Raw genomic sequence first — 22,421 nt, 5'->3', positions numbered from 1 at the left:
TCTGAGTATTTGATTGGCCACCCCATCTTAAAGAAATTAAAAGAAAAAAAATCTGCTTTGCGAACCTTTATTAGAGGTCAAAGCCTCCTTAAATTTGTAGCTATAATGGACATAAAGGAAGTATGCCAAACCGCTAAAGAGTATATTATAATAAGCAAGCAATAGGGTCTGGGACAATGTAGAGCCTTTGACATTTCCCGACAAAAGTCGCAAGATAGCTCCAAGAATTTGATTTCATCTGGGTAGACGAGAACTTCCAATATTAGAAAGACTTGATAAAAAAAAGAGTAGAGGGAGAATCGATGATTTACCTCTAGTGCTTTAGTGCATGTGCAAAAATAATAACATGACTCGTAGGGTCAATTATCAAGCTAAGTAACAATAAGCTTGAACTTGGTTGGAATGCGAAAAGTCTCTTGGATATGTTTCAAGTTGGAGGCAAAAACTATCGAGTCAAAGTCGAATGAACCCATCAAGGGTAGTGGGGTTCTATTGCTTGAGCGATTCACCTGTGAGAGAGTAGCCTCCTCAAAATAGCCACTTTGGGCCCTTTAAAGGAGAAGTTTTTCTCATCAACACCGAGGGTGGTGATAGAATCGGCAACCCATATGAGTCCTAACCACAAGAAGAGGAAGAAGAGTTTGAAGGCATTCAAACCTTAGTTTGAAAGTTAAAGTCTCGGAAAAGCCTAAGTGTAATTTGAATCAATTAAAGGTGTTGGGTAGCAAATGAGATCAACCCACTATTTATAGCAGTTAAAGACGATCATTGGGCTATCCCAAGCAATCGTTCGACTATGATACCCGACACATGGAAGCCCATGGAGAGGCTATATAAGAAAGTTATCGTGCCATCATTGTGGGATGTCAATAATCAAATCTAGGCAAATATAATACAACTGTCAAAACGACATTTCGAATCAAACGACATGTCGAATCAAACGACATGTCGAATCAAGCAACAATGACATCTCACATGAGTGGACAAGATGCACAAAGAGAACTACATTTTCTAGTTGGATGCCACCTCAAACCCTAAGTCCAACATCAAGTCTAACAATTCGGCCAACATGACCCAAAATGTAACCTTGACCGACATGGTACAAAAGCACTATTTTTGACAACAAAGCGATCGATACAATTCAAAGTACTTCGTTTGATGATAATATGATTGACACGGCTTGAAGCACTCCCTTTGATTAACACGATCAACACTATACAATTCAAAGTACTTTGTTTGATGATAACATGATTGACACGGCTTGAAGCACTCCCTTTGATTAACACGATCAACACTACCTGATTGACACGGCTTGAAGCACTCCCTTTGATTAACACGATCAACACTACCTGAAGTACTCTTTCTAATGACAACACAACTGACATAGTCCAAAGCATTCCCATCAGTGATAATGTAACCAAAACTACCCAAAACCCAAACTTCAAAATATGTCAGTAATGTTACTTTGTCCTATTTATCTGCAAGATAAAAGTAACTTAAGATATTTAAAATATATTTTTATCTTTAGAATACATTACTTTATATTTAAAATTTGATTTAAATTGGATATCAGTAATGCCCAGACCAAAGTAACACCAATGTGTCAGTATAGTTCAGTACTGCACAGAACATATAAAAAGAGGAAGAATACAGGGGAGAATGAGGAGACAAGAAAGAAGATAAAGAGGTAGAATAGAAGAGGAAGATGAGGAGAAGAAGTGATGTAAATTTAAAAAAAAAAAAGATACATGTAAATGTATCATTTATTGATTGATACAAACCAGGCTGGGATTCTGAAGTAATTTGCCCATTATTATTTTATTGTCAAAATGCTGACTGATTTGCACCCCTAACAACATTAACAAACCAAGAAGGATTAGGTGGGAGAGATTATAAGTGTTAGGTAGGCACAAACAAAGTTACAAAACATATCATCATGGAAATAAACACGATCATCAAATTACAAATTGCTTCCAGGTTTCATGAAGAAGATCCAAGTATAAACCTCAATTTATATTGTCAAGCATGCCAACTACATAACTTTCAAATGAAGGTGAACTTGTCATCATATGCTCAGTAGTGACAACATATATTTACATGTATCTCTTTTGCAAAAACATTAGACAACAACGATACTACTTCACAAGATTTACAGGATAGCTTTTGCTTCTACTTACTCCTCTCTGGGAATCCAGCGGCTCCACCACAGACTTTTCCTTCGTCTGTTCAGCTCATCCATGCTCTCATTGAGAGTTTTTATGATCTTCCTTTGCACACGAAGAATGGATGCAAGTACATTGCGCTGAGGACTACCCTTCTTTGGCTCCCTTTCCTGTAAATTTAATTGTAGTTCACTCTAAATAAATACTATGTCAATTTGAGTTGAAAAAGTATTAGTTACACACCATTCATATAGTACCAGTTTATTAAGCCATTTGTGTCCTGTGATTTAGTTGAAAAGTATTGATTAATTAGTATGCATTGAGATAGACAAGTTGAACTTAGTGCTAGCTTTTCCCTCATAACTCAATTAACCTCCAAAAGTTATATATTGCAAACATGGAATGCCATTATTAGCTTATGTTGTATAGTGTTCAATTAAATATTATAATTACTGTACTTACTCTCAGTTCCTGAAGTTGTGCTTCAGTGAAGCCTCCTTCTGATGCTGTCCCAGACTTGGCCATAAGCTTAATGACCCAATTGGCAGCTTCACTGTAATCCTTTTGTGTTGCACGGTACTGTTGAAGCCTCAAGTTTTGCATTAGGGACAGCCCAAGAAGACCTTCACGGTTGAAGTATGGATGAGCTAAGGCAGCCTTTGCACTTGTTCTTTGTCGTGCTTTGTAACGGACCATGGATGTGAGGAGCTCCCAGCCGATACCCCCATCTAAATCTAACAGTTCAAAGCCTTTACGGAGATCTAGGCCGGCACGAGGTTCCACTAGATTTCTCCAAGCATTCAAGTCATAGCCACACCTCTTCAGCTGACGGTTGAATTGTATAAGACTGCTGTCAGTTCGTAGGGATGGAAATACCTGGAAAAGAAAAAACGTGAGAGCAAGTTAGTCACAATATTTTAATTTGATTTAGAAAATGCTTTTTAACAAAAAACAACAAAGATAATATTCTGTCTTCTAGTTAGATCTACAATGATGATCAAAGAGGACCAAAGAATGGGATTCTGAGATGAAAAAAGAATCTGAACCAAACAATAGAACATGGCAGCAACCATTATTTTGTCTGACTAGAGTACTTACCATTTGCAGGAATATAAGGCCCACACTGTAAATGTCAAATCTGTCAGGCAAATTCAACTGTAAAAAAGAAAAACACCATAACAGATAAACTTTAACCTTCTAGTAAAATAATTTTATAACAGAATAAAGAATAAATTTTTGCAGCTTGATGAACCAAAAACACCTGCCACAAGACTGGAGATAATGCTGTAGCTACTGGTGCTGAGGGTGCAGATGGTGTTTGTGTACTCATAATATACTGCTCAGGAGCAGCATACCTGCAAGATGTAGGCAGGTAAGCATTAGAGCTTGAGAAGAAGTACACGTCATAAGTAACGAGTTGAAATTATAGCAAGAAAAAGAAATGGAAGATTTAGTGACCAGATAAGCTTTATAAGTATAAACTCAAGATTTCATCTCAAATACACAGCCTCTCTTATGTTCAATCTTCAAATTAGAGACCATACCTAGGTTCAAGAAGATGAAATGCTGAGTTGGAAAACTTTCAAAAACAATGTGATCATGATCAATTGGTAAAAGAAAAAATGGTCAGAAGGTAAACTGGCGACCATGTAATTAGTGAAAATCAGTGCTGTCAAGATGAGCTTGGGCGCTCAGGTGAGGAAGCGCCTTGAGAGGTGCTAGGTGAGGCACCTTCAATTAAGCACCACCAAAGTGTGCACCTCAGCTGAGGCATGGATGGCCAAGCACTTGCCAGGAATCTCGCCCGATCTTCTAGACCCTAGCCACTTGCACATGACCTTCTCCTTGTCCTTTTGTTCCATATATATTTATTATAACTTAAATTCGTTTTTAAAAAATTAATAAAAAGAAAAAACCGACTGGAATTTCAAAGATTACATAATCAATGGTATAAAGTATAATAACATCATTAGTTGTGGAATAATATTGGTCTTATATCTCCAAATCATATTGATGATACAAATAAACGGTTGGTTGGAAAATAATGCCCGTATTAGGTCTCTGGTGATCACAATTTTAAATAGGATGATGGAACAAGGATACTTGTTAATTAAAGAAACAATGAAATCAACTGAACAACAAGTAAGACGAGTAATAAGTGCTAAAACATCAAGTTTAAGGATAGTAAATGCAGAAGAAGAGGAAATTAATTATATGAAACAGAATCGATTGAGGGATATAAATAAGTGGTGGAGAAGATAAGAACATAGATGAACCTTGATCATGAATTAGTTTGATACTTTAATAATTATTTTTTGATTGAGTGCCCTACAGATATCTGGTTAGGCTTCTGTAATTTGGTGTTTGGTAATATTTATGTTACACTTGTAGTGATATAAAACCAATATTTCGATTGACGTTCTTGCTTTAATGATTATTTTTGTCCTTATAATTTTTTATTGATGTTCTTGCTATACTCAGGCAAGATGCCTAGCGCCTCGAGCGATAAAGGACCTTGGTGCCCTATAGTGCCTATATTATATGAGCGGTTGGCATCTATACAGGTATAATGTTAAAAGTATGATCTCTAATGCATGCTTCTCAAATTGAGTACGCGATTAAGCATCCAAATAATATAAATTGAAATTACTCCTAATCTACTTTATGTAGCATAAGAGAGGAGAGAAAACGAGAGTCCAAACATAATCTTTAGGACTTACAAGAATGTCTACGTAAAAAGATATTAGTGCTCTAATCTAACTACGAATCCAAGCTAGTTTATAAAACTCCATAAGACTACACAAAATTAGCTGAAACTACTCTTTAAAAAAGGACTCATACAGATGCATTAAAGTTCATGGGAAACTAGTATGATGGATGACCTCTTTCTTAGAAAGTTCAGGAGCCACTCTTCAGTCTTAACCATTTGCAGTTTTTATGGATAAACTTACAGAATGTCAAGTCATATTCTAGGTGATATTTCATCGTTAAGTTACTAGCTAATTAATAAGAATTATATACTCATCAACTTTAATTTAGTACCAAGAGAAAGTTTTCTGAAGCCAAGAGTTTAACATTAAAAAATATAAGATAAAGCCATAATATACAAAAAAAAAATTAACATTGATTCACATATTTGATATGCATGGTGGAAAGAACTGCAGGTACCGTGGGTCCAAAAGAAATTCCTTAGGGATGTAATTTATGCCTACTCGCAGATCTGCTGCAGCTCCTAGATCAATGATTTTGAAGGTACGAGCCCCTGCAAAAACACAATTGATCGGATACCATCATGTTGATATCAGACAACATAATTTCTCAAATTTACACATCTATATCATGAGTCGCGACAATTTCTACCTTCAGAGAAAATCACATTTTGAGGCTTAATATCTCTGTGGACAATCCCAGTTGAATGAAGTCCATCTAAAGCAAATAAAAGTTGCCTCATGATTGTTTGAATGATTTTGTTCTCTCTTTCTAACCCTTTGGGCAAATCTTGAACTTCTCCAAGAATCTTAGCCTCTACCTAAAGCCATTTACATTAAAAGAACAGCTGGTACATATCAAGGCACATGACAGAAGTTGTAAAGAAAAATCAGCTACGAACAAACTATGCCAACTTCAGAAACCCTTCAAATAAAATAAGTTAACAATGACTAAGCAAACAACTTCAGAAACAGGTGCTAGGAGCAGTATAAGCCAAAACCAATCTAGTAGTCGCATTACTGCTTTATGATATTTAATAATAGTCTGTAGATGATTCAATCTTTTGTTTCTTAAGTTGACAATGCAAAGGAGCTCAAGCGATCCAGATCTTGAAATTCAAGAAAATTTCAGCTAGAGTACTTTGAACAGTCTAACAATTTTCAAGTCTCGACTGTATTAGTTTGGTCACATTTATTAATTTATTATAGCATTGTTTCCTTGACATATACGAATCCTAAAGTTGTTGACCGAATGGTCATTACTAGTAGTAGGAGATGAAAGAAAGGGCAGATTGCTCTAAAGCTACTTGAAATTTTATTCCCAGAAATTAAGTTTCAATACTTATTGATCTAAGCAATATCCATCTACCTTCTGCTAAGTTTACCAATTTTTATAAAAGCGTTGCTTTAACCACAGGCAACCCCTAAAGAACACACATCATAGCACAGTTAGGATCCCATGGAAACCTAAATTTCTCTTCTTTAATTGGCCAGGGTCACCAGAACATGTGTTTAAAACAAAGGAAAGGAAATAGAAAGCAATAGTTTTAAAGTGGGACTGACATTATAAGGAAACTCTTTGCTTTGAATGAGATCCGCAAGCGTATCTTCACCCTCAAAACGCCAAATCAGCCAGTATTCGCCTCCTCCTCTCCCTTTGGATTTGCTCTGAGAAGAAACATACAGCAATTGTCACAACAATCAATCTTTGACAACCTTATCTAAAGTAAAAAAACATGATCATCGACAGAGTCACAGCATAACACCTCAAGAAAGCCGTACAGGAAATCTGCACAACTACTCGTGCAGGCCCGCCGCGCGCGCTCATTCATCCATATCTCCACTGCTCCATACTCGGTGGCCTTTTTTAACACCAAATCACCTTCCTTTTTACAACCAAAAAAACAAGGATTAAGACAATATCCCAACAACAAAAGTTAGGCCGACCACGACCATAACTCAATTGTACGCACTTTATTTATTCTGATATCTTTATAGCCAGAGTAACAAATCGAGATTCCAATCAACACTGAATGCGTCGCGGATTCCAAAAAACATAATTTGATCAGAGGAAAAGAAGGGGAGCACACCTTGATCGAGTGCTTGGGCTTCGCCAAGGAGACCTTATAGACGACGCCAAAGGCGCCTTCGCCAAGCTTCTTTCCGAGAACGAAATCATCCTGCAGAACAGAACCAAGTGAAGTGACCCTTGGCATCAGAATTCGGAGGTGGAGGTCTTGCGGAAAGAAAAGGCGCGACCTTGCGGAAGGTGGGGCGAAAGATGCGCTCGACGAAGGCGAGGACGAACATGTCAAAGAAGCCGGGGGCGACGCCGGGGGTGGCCCAGAGGTAAGAGACGGCGGCGAGGGCGAGGGCGACGCCGGGGGCGGTGAGGGTGAGGCCGGTGGAGCGGGGAAGGGTACTGCGGTAGATGATGTCGCCGCACTCCATAACGGTGCAGGGGAGCCCCACCCCCACCCCGACGAAGAGGTCATGCAGATGCGCCACCGCCCTCGCCGGCGACGCCGCCCTCCGGCCGGCCGGCAACACAGGCGAAGGCTGCCTCGGCGGGCCGCTGTGGCCGAGGCGCCTATGGGCAGAGAGAAAGGAGGAGGAAAGGTCGAGGCCGAGGCGGAGTGGGCCGGCGGTGGCCATTCTTTCTTATGGTTCTGTGGGGGTCATGCGAACGTTAAGAAGGTAGCGTAACCGAGGAAGGATTGATTTTTATTTTTATTTTGACAAAAAAAAATAATTATTAATCATGTATATCATACATGTGTGATTATTTATTTATTTATTTATTTATTTATTGACTTATAAATATGTGATCATCCATTGGCCACAAGTAGGCCAAAATTGGTGGGAAGGCAAGCAATGGAAGTAGTGAGAGGAGTATGGCTTGTGGTTGAGAAGGACTGTAGGAGTTACAGGTCGACAAGGGAGAGTTCCTTGTGAGAGAGCTTGTGGATGTCATTGCTTTGAGATTTATTCTAGCTTTTAATTTCTGAAAGGGATGTATCATAATATCTACAACACTTCTCGGATGAACCAAATCCAGCATCACTGGCAGACTATATCTCAACACATGGCAAGTCAACTAGCAAACAATATTAGGGCAATTTTGGTACTTCAATAGATATCGATATTCCTTAGGCATAGAGGAGCTAAATTTAGCAGTATAGAAGATTGATGACAACTTATTAGTAATAAATCTTGTTATCATTGCTTTGATTTAGGGAGATACATTAGCAACATTAAAATTACTCCTTTAGTCTTGATTAATTAAGGTTTGTGTTAGAAATAATATATTTCCTTATAGCGATAAGGCTATACATTATGTTTGTAATTGGCTTAGGAAGGAAACCACCATGTGGAACTTGACGTCATCATACTATAAAATGGGAAGAACAGCCACAGAAAATGAAATCTGATAGCCAACTCAGGCTTGTTTTTGTCCAACCATGTGAGTGCGAGCTATTTTGTGATGCTCTAACTAAAAGTTTCACACCAACACAATGACAAAATGAATATGTATCTCACAAGCCATTATTTCCATTCCATCCAGATTCAATCACAGGAAGCCAAGTCAATGGATTGTGCTCACAAACATGTTTGAAGGAGCTCATTGTTTCAAACAATCCAAGAAGAAAAAGTGATCGAACATATGCGAATTGAACAACAGGTGCATTAATTCCTTCCTGAGATCCCTTGACGGAAGTTAGAGACAATTTGATTGCGCGCCAGCGCCCAGGGCAAGAAAAAAAAGGAGGACATCTCGGGAAGAAGAAACAAGACCAAGGTCATCATCCTACGCTACAGATTTGCCATCTCTATGCATATGTACAGTGAGGGATCAACCAAAACTCCACCACCAGTGAATGGCAGGGAAAAAGGAAGAGACGAGACAAAGAGGAGGAGATGGGTTGTTGGCTAGTCATGCCAGCAAAGGAGCATGACGATGCAGCGCCTTATGATGTATAGTTTGGCCTTCTGCTCTCTCAGCATTCTGCTGAGTCCTCCCCTCTGGGACACTCTTCCATGGCTGCTCATCTTCATGCCGGCCATGGAAGCTAATGGGAGAGTTGCACCGTCTTGAGCTGCTCTTGGTGGGGGCGGCAGATGCTTGACGAAATGGCTTGCTGGCCAATGACGAAGGGTTGAGGCTTTTTTATAGAGGGTGGGGGGGAGTGCGCCGGTCCAACATCCGAAGCCGCTGTCGACTCGAGGAACAGCGAAGCAGGCATGCAGGAGTAGCGTGCATGAGCTGCCACCACTCGAGCATGTGTACTTCTTCCCCACTTCACGTTGCTTGATGAGTTTTCAGGGGACAAAGCTCTCAATTCTCGTGTAGTTTAATCCATGTCTTACATCTTTGACCATGAGAGTGTGCAAACAACCAACAAGCTGAATCATGAGGGAGGGAGAGATCTTTGTAGAATCAGGTAGCAGAGGGTGGCCGAAATGATTTCGTTGGAGAAGACTATGGTTCGGATAATCTGATATTGTTGGGGTAGAACAAGACATGGAATTGATCTGGTGTAGATGAGCAGCGGAGGACCAGTCGAACTAACAACAAAGCAACATTCCACTTGAACTAACAACAAAGCAATCATTCCACTTGCTTCTAACTGCAGATGAGCCATCAGCACTGGAAAGAAAGAGTGCTCCTAACAACACCAGAAATAGTAGATGATCTTTACCTTCTTCACCATTCACAGTGAAACTATTAGTTGATCGCTGAGATCCGACGAGTCATCAGCTGTTGTAATTGATAAAACTAAAGCAAGCAAGGCAAGCTCGTGACCACAAGTACAGCCATTGGGATTTCGTTTGGAAGGAAGTTTTTTGTTTACTGACTCCCAGAAAAGAGAGCTCACAACCCCCAGCAACAACAGCTGGAGAACACTTAGCACTTGCATCAATATCATTAATCTAACAACAATTTGACTGCCTTCCCCGACAGTGTGAGGACAGTGGTAATGGTTCTAAAGTTTTCTGGAGTTTGATTAAATCTACTAAGAACACTAGCTTGTTTTTGTTTCTGTTCATGGTTGCTGAAGTAGCATCGCCTCCTACTTGGATTAAAGAAGATGTGTTAGCCGATTTATCGGCGTATTGTCACGAAAAAGTTGACAGACTAGTTTAGCGTTGTGACAAATATCTATTAGTATGACTCCTGACGTGAAAAGAAATTAGCGATCTTTTTCATATTGTAAGTCTACTGTTGTGATTATTTCGTGCTTAGACGATGAGGGACACTAAAATGTATTTGTCAAGGACTTTAATAGTCACACCCCATATTTCCTCTGACGTGCTTATTATTTGCCTTTTTTTTTTATAAGGGATGAAAACTCGAGGGCATCCCTCGCTTGTAAAACCCCCATGATTGATTTCTCTCCTCCAAGATGGAGTATCTTTTGACTTGAGTATCAAAGGGTTGCAAGGCAACACGACAACTTTTCGTGGTGACCATCGGACAAATATGCACAATATTTTACCTCGTAAGCCTAACTAGTTGAACGAAGGATACAACTGGTTTTAGTTGACAGTGCGTGCTGTTCGTGGCTGTAGCAAGAATAAGCTTTTTTTATCAGCAATAACTTTTGTTCACCAATCTACCCAGACCAAATATCCTTTCACCATGCTAACGTGATACGCCTTATCATAGGGTTAATACCGGGGTATAGAGTGAACTAATGAGGAACACCAATGAATTTAGTTCCTCGACACTTCAACAATTTGAGAGTAAGTATTGTTTGACAAGAGATGAGTTTCGATAATTTATTTGCAGTTACCGACTAATTGCACTAGAGAGGGCCACATCAAGCAAATGTTGTAGAATCATGGTATCACGGACAAACTTCTAAACAGGATGTTTGATATAATGCTTATGTATGTCCATGTCTTTTGGTATGTTCATACTTTGCATAGCATGTAGAGGGACGGCCGAAGGTTTAATAGTCTTATTTTAGTTGGGTTGGTGGCCGCTTTAGGCTTGTAAATAAAGGTTATGTCATGTGAACACTTGTGAGAGATTTTCGATCTGTAATAGACCATTTTGACCCTTTGTTGTGCAACTGTTCAGAGCTTGTAAAGTCTGTTTGTAATTTGCATTGTCTATGAAGTGTTTTCGGAAATGTTTGCCTTTGGATCTTGAGTGAGGCGTTTTCTCTAACCCGTTTTCTCTCTTTTGTAGGTCCTAAGGGACTAAGGGAGGTTTCGAGGAGGTTGACCTTTGCGGACGGACACACAAGGGTGCTGCACGACTTAGCCAAAACTAGCTAAGTCCGTGACTGATAGTATCAAAGCGGGACAAGCACTCATAGAAACACTTAGCATGCAAATGTGGGGGACCTAGTGGGGCTGTGTTGAGGGCAGTCAGTATATGCGCGACCGTTTAGGGGAAAACGTGCATGGAGATGTAGGGAAAAGGAGTCGCTCGGAGGAGCGGGCATCTAAGATTGGCATTCAAAGGAATGACCAACCCTTCACACAAGAGGCACCATGAGAACAGGCAAGCTTGGAAGAATGTGGAGAACACAAAAGTTGGGGTGGCTGAGTTTGAGCTACGGCTCAACGTTGACAACTATACTTGATGGTGCTCAAGGTAAGCGAGGCACTTAGTAAAGGATGAGACCATGCAAGGTGGAATGAGTTGCTCAGCGACCGAAAGAGTTATGTAAAGCTCATAGAGGTGAGGGGAATTGCTAACTCGAAGAATTCGGTACTCATGCATGGGCTTGTATACGGATGATGGAATGTTCGCGGCCATCCCAAGGCGACCGAAACTCGGCACCATGGAGCATTGAAACTTTATCTTCAGCATGTGAAGGATATGTTCGTAGGAAGCTAAAGTATGCAGTGAGTTCAGCATGTTGCTAGGCCTTGAGTTGTGTAGTAGGGGTTGTATTGACGTGGAGTCACAATCTAGCAAGTGCGTTTGCAGGAGGTAGAATAATGCGCAGTTTATTCAGCAAATCATAGTAGCCCGAAGGGGATGGTGGTCTCCAAAATGAAGAGAGATATTGCTTTAACAGGATAGATATCTAGGAGGGATAAGTTCCGGCTCTCCAGAGGGAGAATCATGTGCAACGAATCGCACATGTTGAGGAGGGTACCTCAACAAACAATAATCCCATGAAGCTCAATGGACCGAGCAAGCAGCAAGGAGTCATCGCATGATCTTATTTGAGAGAATGCATTGGTGGATGCATTGCAAGATCAAGTGGGGGAGTAACACAAAGCAACACAAATGAAGGCACACTTGGAGTCGACATAGAGATCGGACTCAAGGGAGGACTAACCCGTGGAATGGTGGGCGCGAGGGCCACCATCAACTCAATGCAAAAATGAGGAGCGGAGTAACTTGGGTGTAACTTGGCGAACTACCCAAGCCGCATGAAGGGAGCCAGCATAGAAGATGGAATATGGAGCGAAGGTACAGTGCTTTCCTTGGACAAAGGTCAAGAATATGAACTCTTGCAGAGGCAAGAGCAAGATCATGTTATTCCATGGGTCCTTCATTCTGACGGAGCGGACTCATCTTGCATGGTGCCAAAGACAAAAGGAGCTTCTGGGCACATGCACCTTATCTCAGAGAAGCATTTGATGGAGGAACTAAGGCGACTCAACTTGCGGAGGCGAAGTTGGGCCCAGAAGGCCTTGGCACAGGGCAAGAGGACATGGAGGTGGGTACTCTTGAAGAATATGTCATAGTATTGCCAGTCAAGTTACTAGGTAGGAAGTGGTGCATAGCGAGATTGTGTTGGTAGGGGCAGAGGCCCAAGATACAGACAATAGTGCACATTTTCAGCGAAGTCGGTGGACTTCGAGAGCTACTAGGCGATAGACTGTCCTAGAGCGATGCTTCATCTAGGTGTGACCCAAGAGTCAGTGGATGAAGGTCGATTGCCAAAGGAGCGAACAAAGTCGAAGGTAGAAGAGACCCTGTGATATATTGGCAGAGGCCACACATGGAGGGATCACAATTCGAGTTCATCCCACAAGGATCAGAATACAATAGAGATGTCACTAGGAGGCGACATGGTGTAGCGGATCGTGGTGAAACAGTTCGTGGCAATGCGATACACACGAAATATTCTCGTGAGGGACTAGATCATACGGAGGTATGATCGGGAGCTACTGGAAGCTCCACTTCGGTGAACAACACGACGGCAAGAAGAGCTATGGATTCAAGGAGTGAAGGCCATGGTACCGTAGAGGCAGGTCTTTCGTGCATGCATCGAATTTTGCATCGGATGAAAGCCTTGGTCATCAGCATATGGGGGCTGTGTTCCACCAAGGGAAAAGTTCAAATGCAAGTACCAATGAGTCCCATGGGAGGGACTTGATCATGCAGAGGTATGATCGAAGTAGCTGGAGAGTTAAACTGCTCCAAAGCCCATATTCACTTAAGGGAGCCCGGCAAGTCAGAGGACAAAGTCGAGTAAGCGAACGTTGCTACTAAGGAAGCTAAGGAGAACAAAATCGGTGCAAACCCTATAATGCAATAGCAGAGGCCATGGATGGGAGTTGTAGTCTGTCTTTCCATCGACTAAAGGGAGCTGCTTAGAGAACACAGAAGTGTTGAAGCAGGGGGTTGAAAGGGGCAAGGAAGCAATAACGAGTCCAGAGGGACTTAGCTACCCAAAATCAAGCATCAGTTAGAATGGAGGTGGACTCGAAGGAGTGCCACAGAGACATATCTACTGATCGTGAAGAAAAGGGATGTAGATGCGAGGCGACGGATAGTAGGGTCATGGGCATGACAGTGCCATGGTACCGTAGAGGCAGGATTTTCATGAAAGTCATTGATCCCTTGCTCTCATAGAGGGAGAGCGCTTGGTCGTGAAAGGGGCCAAGGAGGTGGAGCATGCAGAGGCAAACTCCAAGTACCGAGACAAGGCTGAAGGACAGAGGCCAAGGAACTTCGTAAGACCGGTGTCAATGAGCTTCTCATTAAGATAGCCGAAAATGAAGGACTTCGGGTCATGCAAGAGTACACGACCAAGGAATGAAGCAGGCAGTATGCGGTGCTGTACCTTTGCTACTCAGTGGAGTAGGCGGCAGGGTTGATGGAGAAGACGGCACAATCCCAGAGGTGACTAAATCTATTAGAGAATTACTCCAAGTTGGTGTGAAAACTTCTTGCATTTCAGAAGTTTGATAGCATTGAGAAGGTGAATCACAATAACTAACTCAACAGAAGGAGTGCAAACACTTCAAGTGCTTCATAAGTGTGAGCAAAGAGTAGGCGAAGGCCAAAAACCAGCTCGATGCATGGAGTACAACCTCGAGGAGGTAGGGGAAGTAAGTAACCTTTGCCTTCTCAACTCTTAAGAGAATAGGTGAAATCGAGTACCCAAATTCTCTTATCTATCCAGCAGAGGAGCTTTGCACAGGTTCAAAGGCCCTTCAAAGATAATAGAAGATAATAATTGTCAAATCCTCACCAACGGTGATCAGTGCTACTGAGAGTAGATTGTCCGCTTCATTTCCCAATGAAATGCCAATCAAAAACATAAGTGATGCGAATCTACTTAGAAGTGACAACTAAGTGAAAGAAGAGTCAATGGGCAAATTTTATGGAGAAGGACCCAAAACTTCAGAAGTTTACGGGGCGATACTCGTTAAAGCTCCAACAAGCATCCACCCAGTACAAGCAACATGATGTCACGGACTTAGCTGATTTTGCCTAAGTCGTGCAGCACCTTTGCATGTCCATTCATAAAGGTCAGCCTCCCCGAAGCCTCCCATATCCCTTAGGACCCACAAAAGAGAGAACGGGTTAAATAAAACGCCTCATTCGGGATCCACAATTAAATATTTCCGAAAACACTTCATAGACAATGTAAATTACAAACATACTTTACAAGCTCTGAACAGTTACACAACAAAGGGTAAAATGGTCCACTATAGACCGATAATCTCTCACAAGTGTCCACATGACACAACATTTATTTACAAGCCTAAAATGATCACCAAACCCAACTAAAATGGGACTATTAAGCCTTTGGCTGTCCCTCTACATGCTAGGCAAAGTATGAATATACCAAAAGACACGGACATGCATAAGCATTACATCAAACATCTTGTTTAGAAGTTTGTCCATGACATTCTCCCCCACTTATTTCTTCGACGTCCTCATCGAAGCCTTTGCCGACACTACAACTTCTCGCCTTTGCTGAGTCTTCAATCTTCTGCTCTAGCTGCAATGTATCTCCTGGCTCCCATTGCTCTTTGTTGTTGTTTTTTAGTAGTCGAACCTTTGATCCGCCATGCTGCTTCAACTCACAAATGACTCTGACTCTGGTGTGGGGTTGGCTGAATTGTGTTGATCCATGTTGATTCCTGTAGATCCTCTTGATTAAGGAAAAGACCATCCTTACTATGCGCCAATCTCTCAAATGCCTCATGCTGCTTGAACTGGGTGGATGCTTGTTGGAGCTTTAACGAGCATCGTCTCGCAAACTTTCAAAGTTGTTGGTCCTTCCTACACAAAATTTGCTTATCGACTCTTCTTTCACTTAGTTGTCACTTCCAAGTAGATTCGCATCACTTCCGCTTTCGATTGACATTCTGTTGAAAAATGAGGCGGATACTCTACTCTCAGTAGCACTGATCACCAATGGTGAGGATTTGACAATTATTATCTTCTAATATCTTCGAAGGGTCTTTGAACCTATGTAGAGCTCCTCTACTGGATAGATAAGAGAATTAGGGTACTCGATTTCGCTCATTCTCTTAAGGGTTGAGAAGGCAAAGGTTACTTGACTTCGCCCGCCTCCTCGAGGTTATACTCCATGCATCGAGCTGGTTACTGGCATTCGCCTACTCTTTGCTCACACTTCTGAAGCACTTGAAGTGTTTACACTCCTTGCATTGAGTTAGTTACTGTGATTCACCTTCCCAATGCCATTGAACTTCTTGAATACAGGAAGTTTTCACCCCAAATTTGAGTAATTCTCTAATAGATTTGGTCACCTTTGGGATTGTATCGTCTTCTCCATCAACCCTACCGCCTACTCCACTGAGTAGCAAAGGTACAGCACCGCGTACTGCCTGCTTCATTCCTTGGTCATGCACTCTTGCATGACCCGAAGTCCTTCGCTTTCGGCTATCTTGATGAAAAGCTCGTTGACACTAGTCTTACGAAGTTCCTTGGCCTCTGCCCTTCAGCCTTGTCACGGTACATGGAGTTTGCCTCTACATGCTCCACCTCCTCGGCCCCTTTCATGACTAAGTGCTCTCCCTCCATGAGAGCAAGGGATCAATGACTTTCACAGAAGTCCCATCTCTATGGTACCATGGCATTGCCATGCCCATGACCCTACTATCCGTCGCCTCGCATCTGCATCCTTTTTCTTTATGATCAGTAGATATGTCTCTGTGGCACTCCTCCGATTCCACATCCATTATAACTGATGCTTGATTTTGGGTAGCTAAGTCCCTCTAGACTCGTTGTCGCTTCCTCGCCCCTTTCGACCCCCTGCTTCAATACCTTTGTATTCTCCAAGCAGCTCCCTTTGGTCGATGGAAAGACAGACTACAACTCCCATGCATGGTCTCTGCCATCATGTTGTAGGATTTGTACTGATTCTGTTCTCCTTAACTTACTTGGTAGCAATGTTCGCTTACTTGACCTTGTCCTCTGACTTGCTGGGCTCCCTTAAGCGAATATAGGCTATAGAGTAGTCCAACTCTCCAACTGCTTCGATTATACCTCTGCATGATCAAGTCCCTCCCATGGGACTCACTGGTACTTGCATTCGAACTTTTCCTTTGGTGGAACACAGCCCCCATATGCTGATGACCAAGGCTTTCATCCGATGCAAAATTCGGTGCATGCATGGAAGACTCGCCTCTACGGTACCATAGCCTTCACTCCTTGAATCCATAGCACTTCTTGCCATCGTGTTGTTCACTGAAGTGGAGCTTCCAATAGCTCCCGATCATACCTCCATATGATCTAGTCCCTTACGGGACTCATTCATGTGTATCGCATTGCCACGAACTATTCCACCACGATCCGCTGCACTATGTCGCCTCCTGGTGACATCTCCATTGCATTCTGATCCTTGTGGGATGAACTCGAATTGTGATCCCTCCATGTTTGGCCTTTGCTAATATATTGCAGGGTCTCTTCTACCTTCAATTTTGTTCGTTCCTTTGGCAATAGACCTTCATCCACCCACTCTTGGGTCACATCTAGATAAAGCACCACTCTAGGACAATCCGTCGCCTAGTAGCTCCCGAAGTCCCCCGACTTCGCTGTAATTAGTGCACAATTGTCTGGATCCTGGGCCTCTGCCCCTACCAACACAATCTTCATTGCGCACCGCTTCCTTTATGACAACTTGAATGGCAACACTGTGGCATATTCTTCAAGAGTACCTGCCTCTGCATCCTCTTGCCCCGTGCTAGGGCCTTCTGAACCTAACTTTGCCCCTGCAAATTGAGTCACCTTAGTTCCTCCATCAAATGCTTCTCTAAGATAAGGTGCATGTGCCCAGAAGCTTCCTTCGTCTTTGGCACCATGCAAGATGAGTCCGCTCCATCAAAATGAAGGACCCATGGAACAACATGATCCTACTCTTGCCTCTACAAGAGTTCATGTCCTTGACCTCTGTCCAAGGAAAGCACTGTGCCTCCGCTCTATGTTCCATCTTCTATACTCCCTTCATGCGACTTGGGCACTTTGCCAAGTTACACCCAAGTTGCTCCTGTAACATCCCTCATTTTTAAAAATTTAGTAAAAGGTTTGTTTGTAAAAATAAGGATTATTTAATAATTATTTTATATTAAATAATATTATATTAAAAGTTTATGGCTAGGGACCTAAGAGTAAATATTAGAAGTTTGATATAATTTATGAAAGATTCAGATTTAAGTTAAAAAAAAAAATAGTGGACATGTGTCACTAGCTAACCTAAGGTTGGTGCCACTTATCTTTGCTCTAAAGATAACACCTAGCCCCTTTCATGCATGTATGATACCTTATAACTTTTGCATTAGCCAAAACCCAAATAATTAGATGAAAGGTTAAAGAAAACAAACCTGAAGAGCTGCAACCAACGTGAGTTTGAGAAAAGAAGAAGAAGAAGAAGAAGAGCTTGAGGTTTTTCATCAATTTTCCCACATTTGGGATTCAAATAATTTGAAGGCAAGTGTTCTAACCCCATCCCATAGTAAACTTAATCTTTGTTTCCATTTTTATTCTGCAAAATTTGAAAGATTCAACTAAGAACCAGACCTTCTTTCGTTTTGATACAAAGCCATGAATTTGTAATTTTTTGGTAATATGACTTCTATGCAATTTTTCGATCATAACATTTTGTAATAAACTCTGATTTAGATGAGACCTATTCCATTTGAAAGTAGATAAGAAATTCTTTATTTTGATACTAAGATTGAATGATTTGGAATTTAAATGCCTACTAAGACTTCTATTTAAATTAACCCTACAGATTCTGTAAAATAGGGACTGAAATTGCTGACCTCTTGTTGCTTAATGACTTATAACTTTCTGTTGTGAACTCAGATTCATACAAAGCATGATTTATTCGAAGCTAGACTCAAAATTCTTTCTGTATATACCTGATTTGAAATTTTTGGAGTACAATTGCTAACTAAAACATCTGCTTTCATCGACCCAATGGATTCAGTAAAACAGAGCTAATATTTTCATACCTTTCTCTACGAAATTATCTGTAACTCCCTGTTGTAAATTCCAATTCTTATTAAACTTGATTTGCCTAAAATTAGATTGACAAAGCTTTCTAATGACACCATTTTGTATAAATTGGAGTATAATTGGTTATCCAAATAGTTTATACAATGTTCCTATCAAATTCTGCCAGAATCGAGCTTTGGTCGATTTCAGTTTTCCTTGTTTCTTCTCTTTGGAAATTGATTTCGGCAAAAACTCTTACTTCAGTTAAGCTTTACATTATTACCTTAAATTCCTGTATACTTTTGTCCTTTATTTATTTGTGCATCTGAAGCTATCATCTAAAGTTCATGTTTGCATCGTAATGATTCGTCACATGCATCCTATTGTTCCGCATTTGCTTTCGATATGTGCCTCTTCCAATATCATTTCTTTGGACATTGAATTCATCTAACTTTATTATTTCAATTGAGCTATATGTGGTTTCTTGAAATCCTTGTATGCTCTTGCTTTTGTTTCCTTTCAAATCTAAATACATTTGTGAAAGATTATGTTTGTATCATATTGACTCGAAAGGCATATGTACATTTCATTGTTCCGCATGTGCTTCCAATATATGCTAATTTCATTATTCATATTGCCCCTTTGTACTCTGGTGTTTGTGGGATAAATGTGAACCTTTGCTAGAAATGGTAAAGGGAGTTATGCTTAGAGCCCGCGATGCTCTGTCGACCCCCTATGACTTCACTCAGACATAGGTGGATGGAGCTCCCAGACGTGGGAGAATTATGTTTGGTAGTCATTCAGAAATGAATATACTATATTATGTTATGATCCCACTTCACCTTCTATCTATTTGATATGAAATTCAGAGCCGACCTAGCACTTGGGCAGGGTGAGAGGGCTCGAGTAGGAAAGGGCTACCCGTGGATGGAGTCGAGAACTCATCACGGCGTGGCGCCACCACCGAGTTAAACCTCACATGCACTATGCTAGAGTATGACGTTTGAGCTTCTATTTCGTATTTGTTCTTTGATATGTTCTGAAATGCTTCTTATGCTTCCGAAATATTTCCATATGCCATTGATACGTTCTGAAGCATTTCATTCACCATTGATATGTTTCGAACTGTTTCATATGCCATTGATATCCAAAATGCTCCTTACATCTTTGTTATGCCTTGAAATTACCATATATTATCAATATGCTCCTTATGCCAATGATATGCTCCAATTATCTTTCCTCGATTGTATGAACAAAACATACTTCGAACGAAATGACATCGTAATTCTGCATTCATGATATCCAAAATGCTCCTTACGTCTTTGTTATGCCTTGAAATTACCATATGTTATCGATATGCTCCTTATGCCAATGATATGCTCCAATTACCTTTTCTCGATTGTATGAACAAAACGTGCTTCGAACGATATGACATTGTAATTCTGCATTCAAACAAAACATGCTAATGTTTCATCTTGTATCTCTGCTTTGTATTTTGATACCTTATTTGTTTAAAACCTGTCCTCTTTGCTATAAATATGTTAGTCACTTGCTGAGCTTTATATGCTCACCCCGTTGATATATAAATTTTTCAAGATAGCTTATCGCTCGCAAAAATATGTAGTTTGGGTTGAGGTAGTGGGAAGCTAGAAGATTTTGGGGCAAATCTTTCATACTTGATATGTTGATGTTGTATAAGTTCCTTTTGTGTGTATCAATGACAAATCTAGATTGATGTATCCTATAAATATTTGAAAAGTACCTCTCATGTTATGATTTTGGGAATGTTAAGTTAACATTATGTAATGAATGATATAAACATATGGTACATGTTGGTTTTGTAATTGTATAGATTCTCACAACTATGGATTTATGATGTGGTTATGGTTTAGTTAAGTTGCCTTTGGATTTTAAGAATCATCTAATGACATGATGTATGATTATAAACTACACAAGTTTTGTGAATTGTGGATTGTAGAGGTGAATGACTTGAATGTTTTTCTTAGTGACCTCAAATGTGTGATTGGATCCTGGATTGTTTGTTGAATTATAATATTATCAATTTTGAGTTAGGTTCACACCTCCTGAATGAAAATTAAATTCGGGAGGGGCGTGACAGCTCCGCTCCTCGTTTTTGCATTAAATTGATGGTGGCCCTCGCGCCCACCATTCCACGGGTCAGCCCTCCCTTGAGTCTGATCTCCATATCGACTCCAAGTGCGGCTTCATTTGTGTTGCTTTGGGTCGCTCCCCCACTTGATCTCGCAATGCATCCACCAATGCATTCTCTCAAGCGAGATCATGCAATGACTCCTCGCCGCTTGCTCAGTCCATTGAGCTTCATGGAGTTGTTGTTTGTTGAGTACTCCTCAACATATGCGGTCTGTTGTACATGATTCTCCCTCTGGAGAGCCGGGACTTATCCCTCCTGGATATCTATCCTGTTGGAGCAACATCTCCTTCATTTCAGAGACCACCATCCCCTTAGACTACTCCAATTTGCTGAACAAACTACACATTGTTCTATCTCCTACAAACGCACTTGCTAGATTGTGACTCCCGAAAATACAGCCCCTGCTACACCACTCAAGGCCTAGCAACATGCTGAACTCACTGCACACTTCATCCTCCTACGGACGTATCCTTCATATGCCGAAGAGAAAGTTTTAATGCTCCATGGTGCCGAGTTTCGATCGCCTTGGGATGGCCATGAACATTCCATCGTCTGCATACAAGCCCATGCATGAGTACCGAATTCTTCGAGTTAGCAATTCCCTTCACCTCTGTGAGCTTTGCATAACTCTTTCGGTCACTAAGCAACTCATTCCACCTTGCATGGTCTCATCCTTTATCAAGCACCTCGCTTGCCTTGAGCACCATCAAGTATAGTTGTCAACGTTGAGCCGTAGCTCAAACTAAGCCATCCCACCCTTGGTGCGCTCCACATTCTTCCAAGCTTGCCTGTTTGCCAATCTCAGATGCCCGCTCCTCCAAGAGACTATTTTCTCTAGATCTCCATGCCCTTTTTCCCCAAACGGTCACGCGTGTGCTGACTGCCCTCAACGCAACCCCGCTAGGTCCCTTACGTTTGCATGCTAAGTGTTTCTATAAGTACTTGTCCTGCTCTGATACCATCTGTCATGGACTTAGCTGGTTTTGCCTAAGTCGTGCGGCACCCTTTGTCCGTCCACAAAGGTTAGCCTCCCCGAAGCCTCCCATGTCCCTTAGGACCCACAAAAGAGAGAACGGGTTAGAGAAAACGCCTCATTCGGGATCCACACACAAACATTTCTGAAAACACTTCATAGACAATGTAAATTACAAACAGACTTTACAAGCTCTGAATAGTTGCACAACAAAAGGTAAAATGATCCACTATAGACCAATAATCTCTCACAAGTGTCCACATGACACAACCTTTATTTATAAGCCTAAAATGACCACCAAACCCAACTAAAATGGGACTATTAAGCCTTCGGCTGTCCCTCTACATGCTAGGCAAAGTATAAACATATCAAAAGACACGGACATACATAAGCATTACATCAAACATCCTGTTTAGAAGTTTGTCCGTGACAATGAGCTATTTGAGAGACTGGCACATAGTATGGATGATCTTTTCCTTCATCTGGAGGATCCGCAGGAACCAACAGGGATCAACACAACTCAGCCAACCCCACACTAGAGTCAAAGTCATTGGCGAGTTGAAGCAGCATAGCGGTTCAAAGGTTCGACTACTCAAAAACAACAGCGAAGAGCAGTTGGGAGCTAGGAGGCGCATTGCAACTCGAGCAGAAAATTGAAGATTCAGCAAAGGCAAGGAATTGTAGTGTCGGCAAAGGTTTCGACGAGGACATCGAAGGAATAAGTGGGGGAGAA

General features: G+C 41.3%; 1 protein-coding gene across 1 annotated transcript; it reads right to left on the bottom strand.

Moving 5' to 3' along the window:
- Window positions 1–1,996: 1,996 nt before the first annotated feature.
- LOC103992054 (serine/threonine-protein kinase STN7, chloroplastic) lies at window positions 1,997–7,692 on the bottom strand. Its single transcript, XM_009411633.3, has 10 exons — window positions 7,130–7,692; window positions 6,961–7,050; window positions 6,637–6,756; window positions 6,434–6,538; window positions 5,523–5,691; window positions 5,331–5,424; window positions 3,424–3,517; window positions 3,261–3,317; window positions 2,625–3,038; window positions 1,997–2,332 (listed from the first exon to the last, which is right to left on the bottom strand). Exons 1-10 carry the CDS (start codon window positions 7,523–7,525, stop codon window positions 2,174–2,176), a joined length of 1,698 nt encoding a protein of 565 aa, XP_009409908.2. The 5' UTR covers window positions 7,526–7,692; the 3' UTR covers window positions 1,997–2,173.
- Between the last annotated feature and the right edge of the window lie 14,729 nt (window positions 7,693–22,421).

The sequence above is a fragment of the Musa acuminata genome, chromosome BXJ3-7 (genome assembly GCF_036884655.1).
Source record: "Musa acuminata AAA Group cultivar baxijiao chromosome BXJ3-7, Cavendish_Baxijiao_AAA, whole genome shotgun sequence".
NCBI lineage: Eukaryota > Viridiplantae > Streptophyta > Magnoliopsida > Zingiberales > Musaceae > Musa > Musa acuminata.
This window is presented reverse-complemented; position numbering and strand designations above follow the sequence as displayed.

Excerpts from the sequence above, each read along its gene's own strand:
- LOC103992054 (XM_009411633.3), bottom strand. The coding sequence starts at position 7,525 with ATGGCCACCGCCGGCCCACTCCGCCTCGGCCTCGACCTTTCCTCCTCC. Across the intron at positions 7,051-7,129 it reads TTCGCCCCACCTTCCGCAAG|GATGATTTCGTTCTCGGAAA; the intron begins GTCGCGCCTTTT and ends TCTGTTCTGCAG. Across the intron at positions 5,692-6,433 it reads GCAAAGAGTTTCCTTATAAT|GTAGAGGCTAAGATTCTTGG; the intron begins GTCAGTCCCACT and ends AAATGGCTTTAG.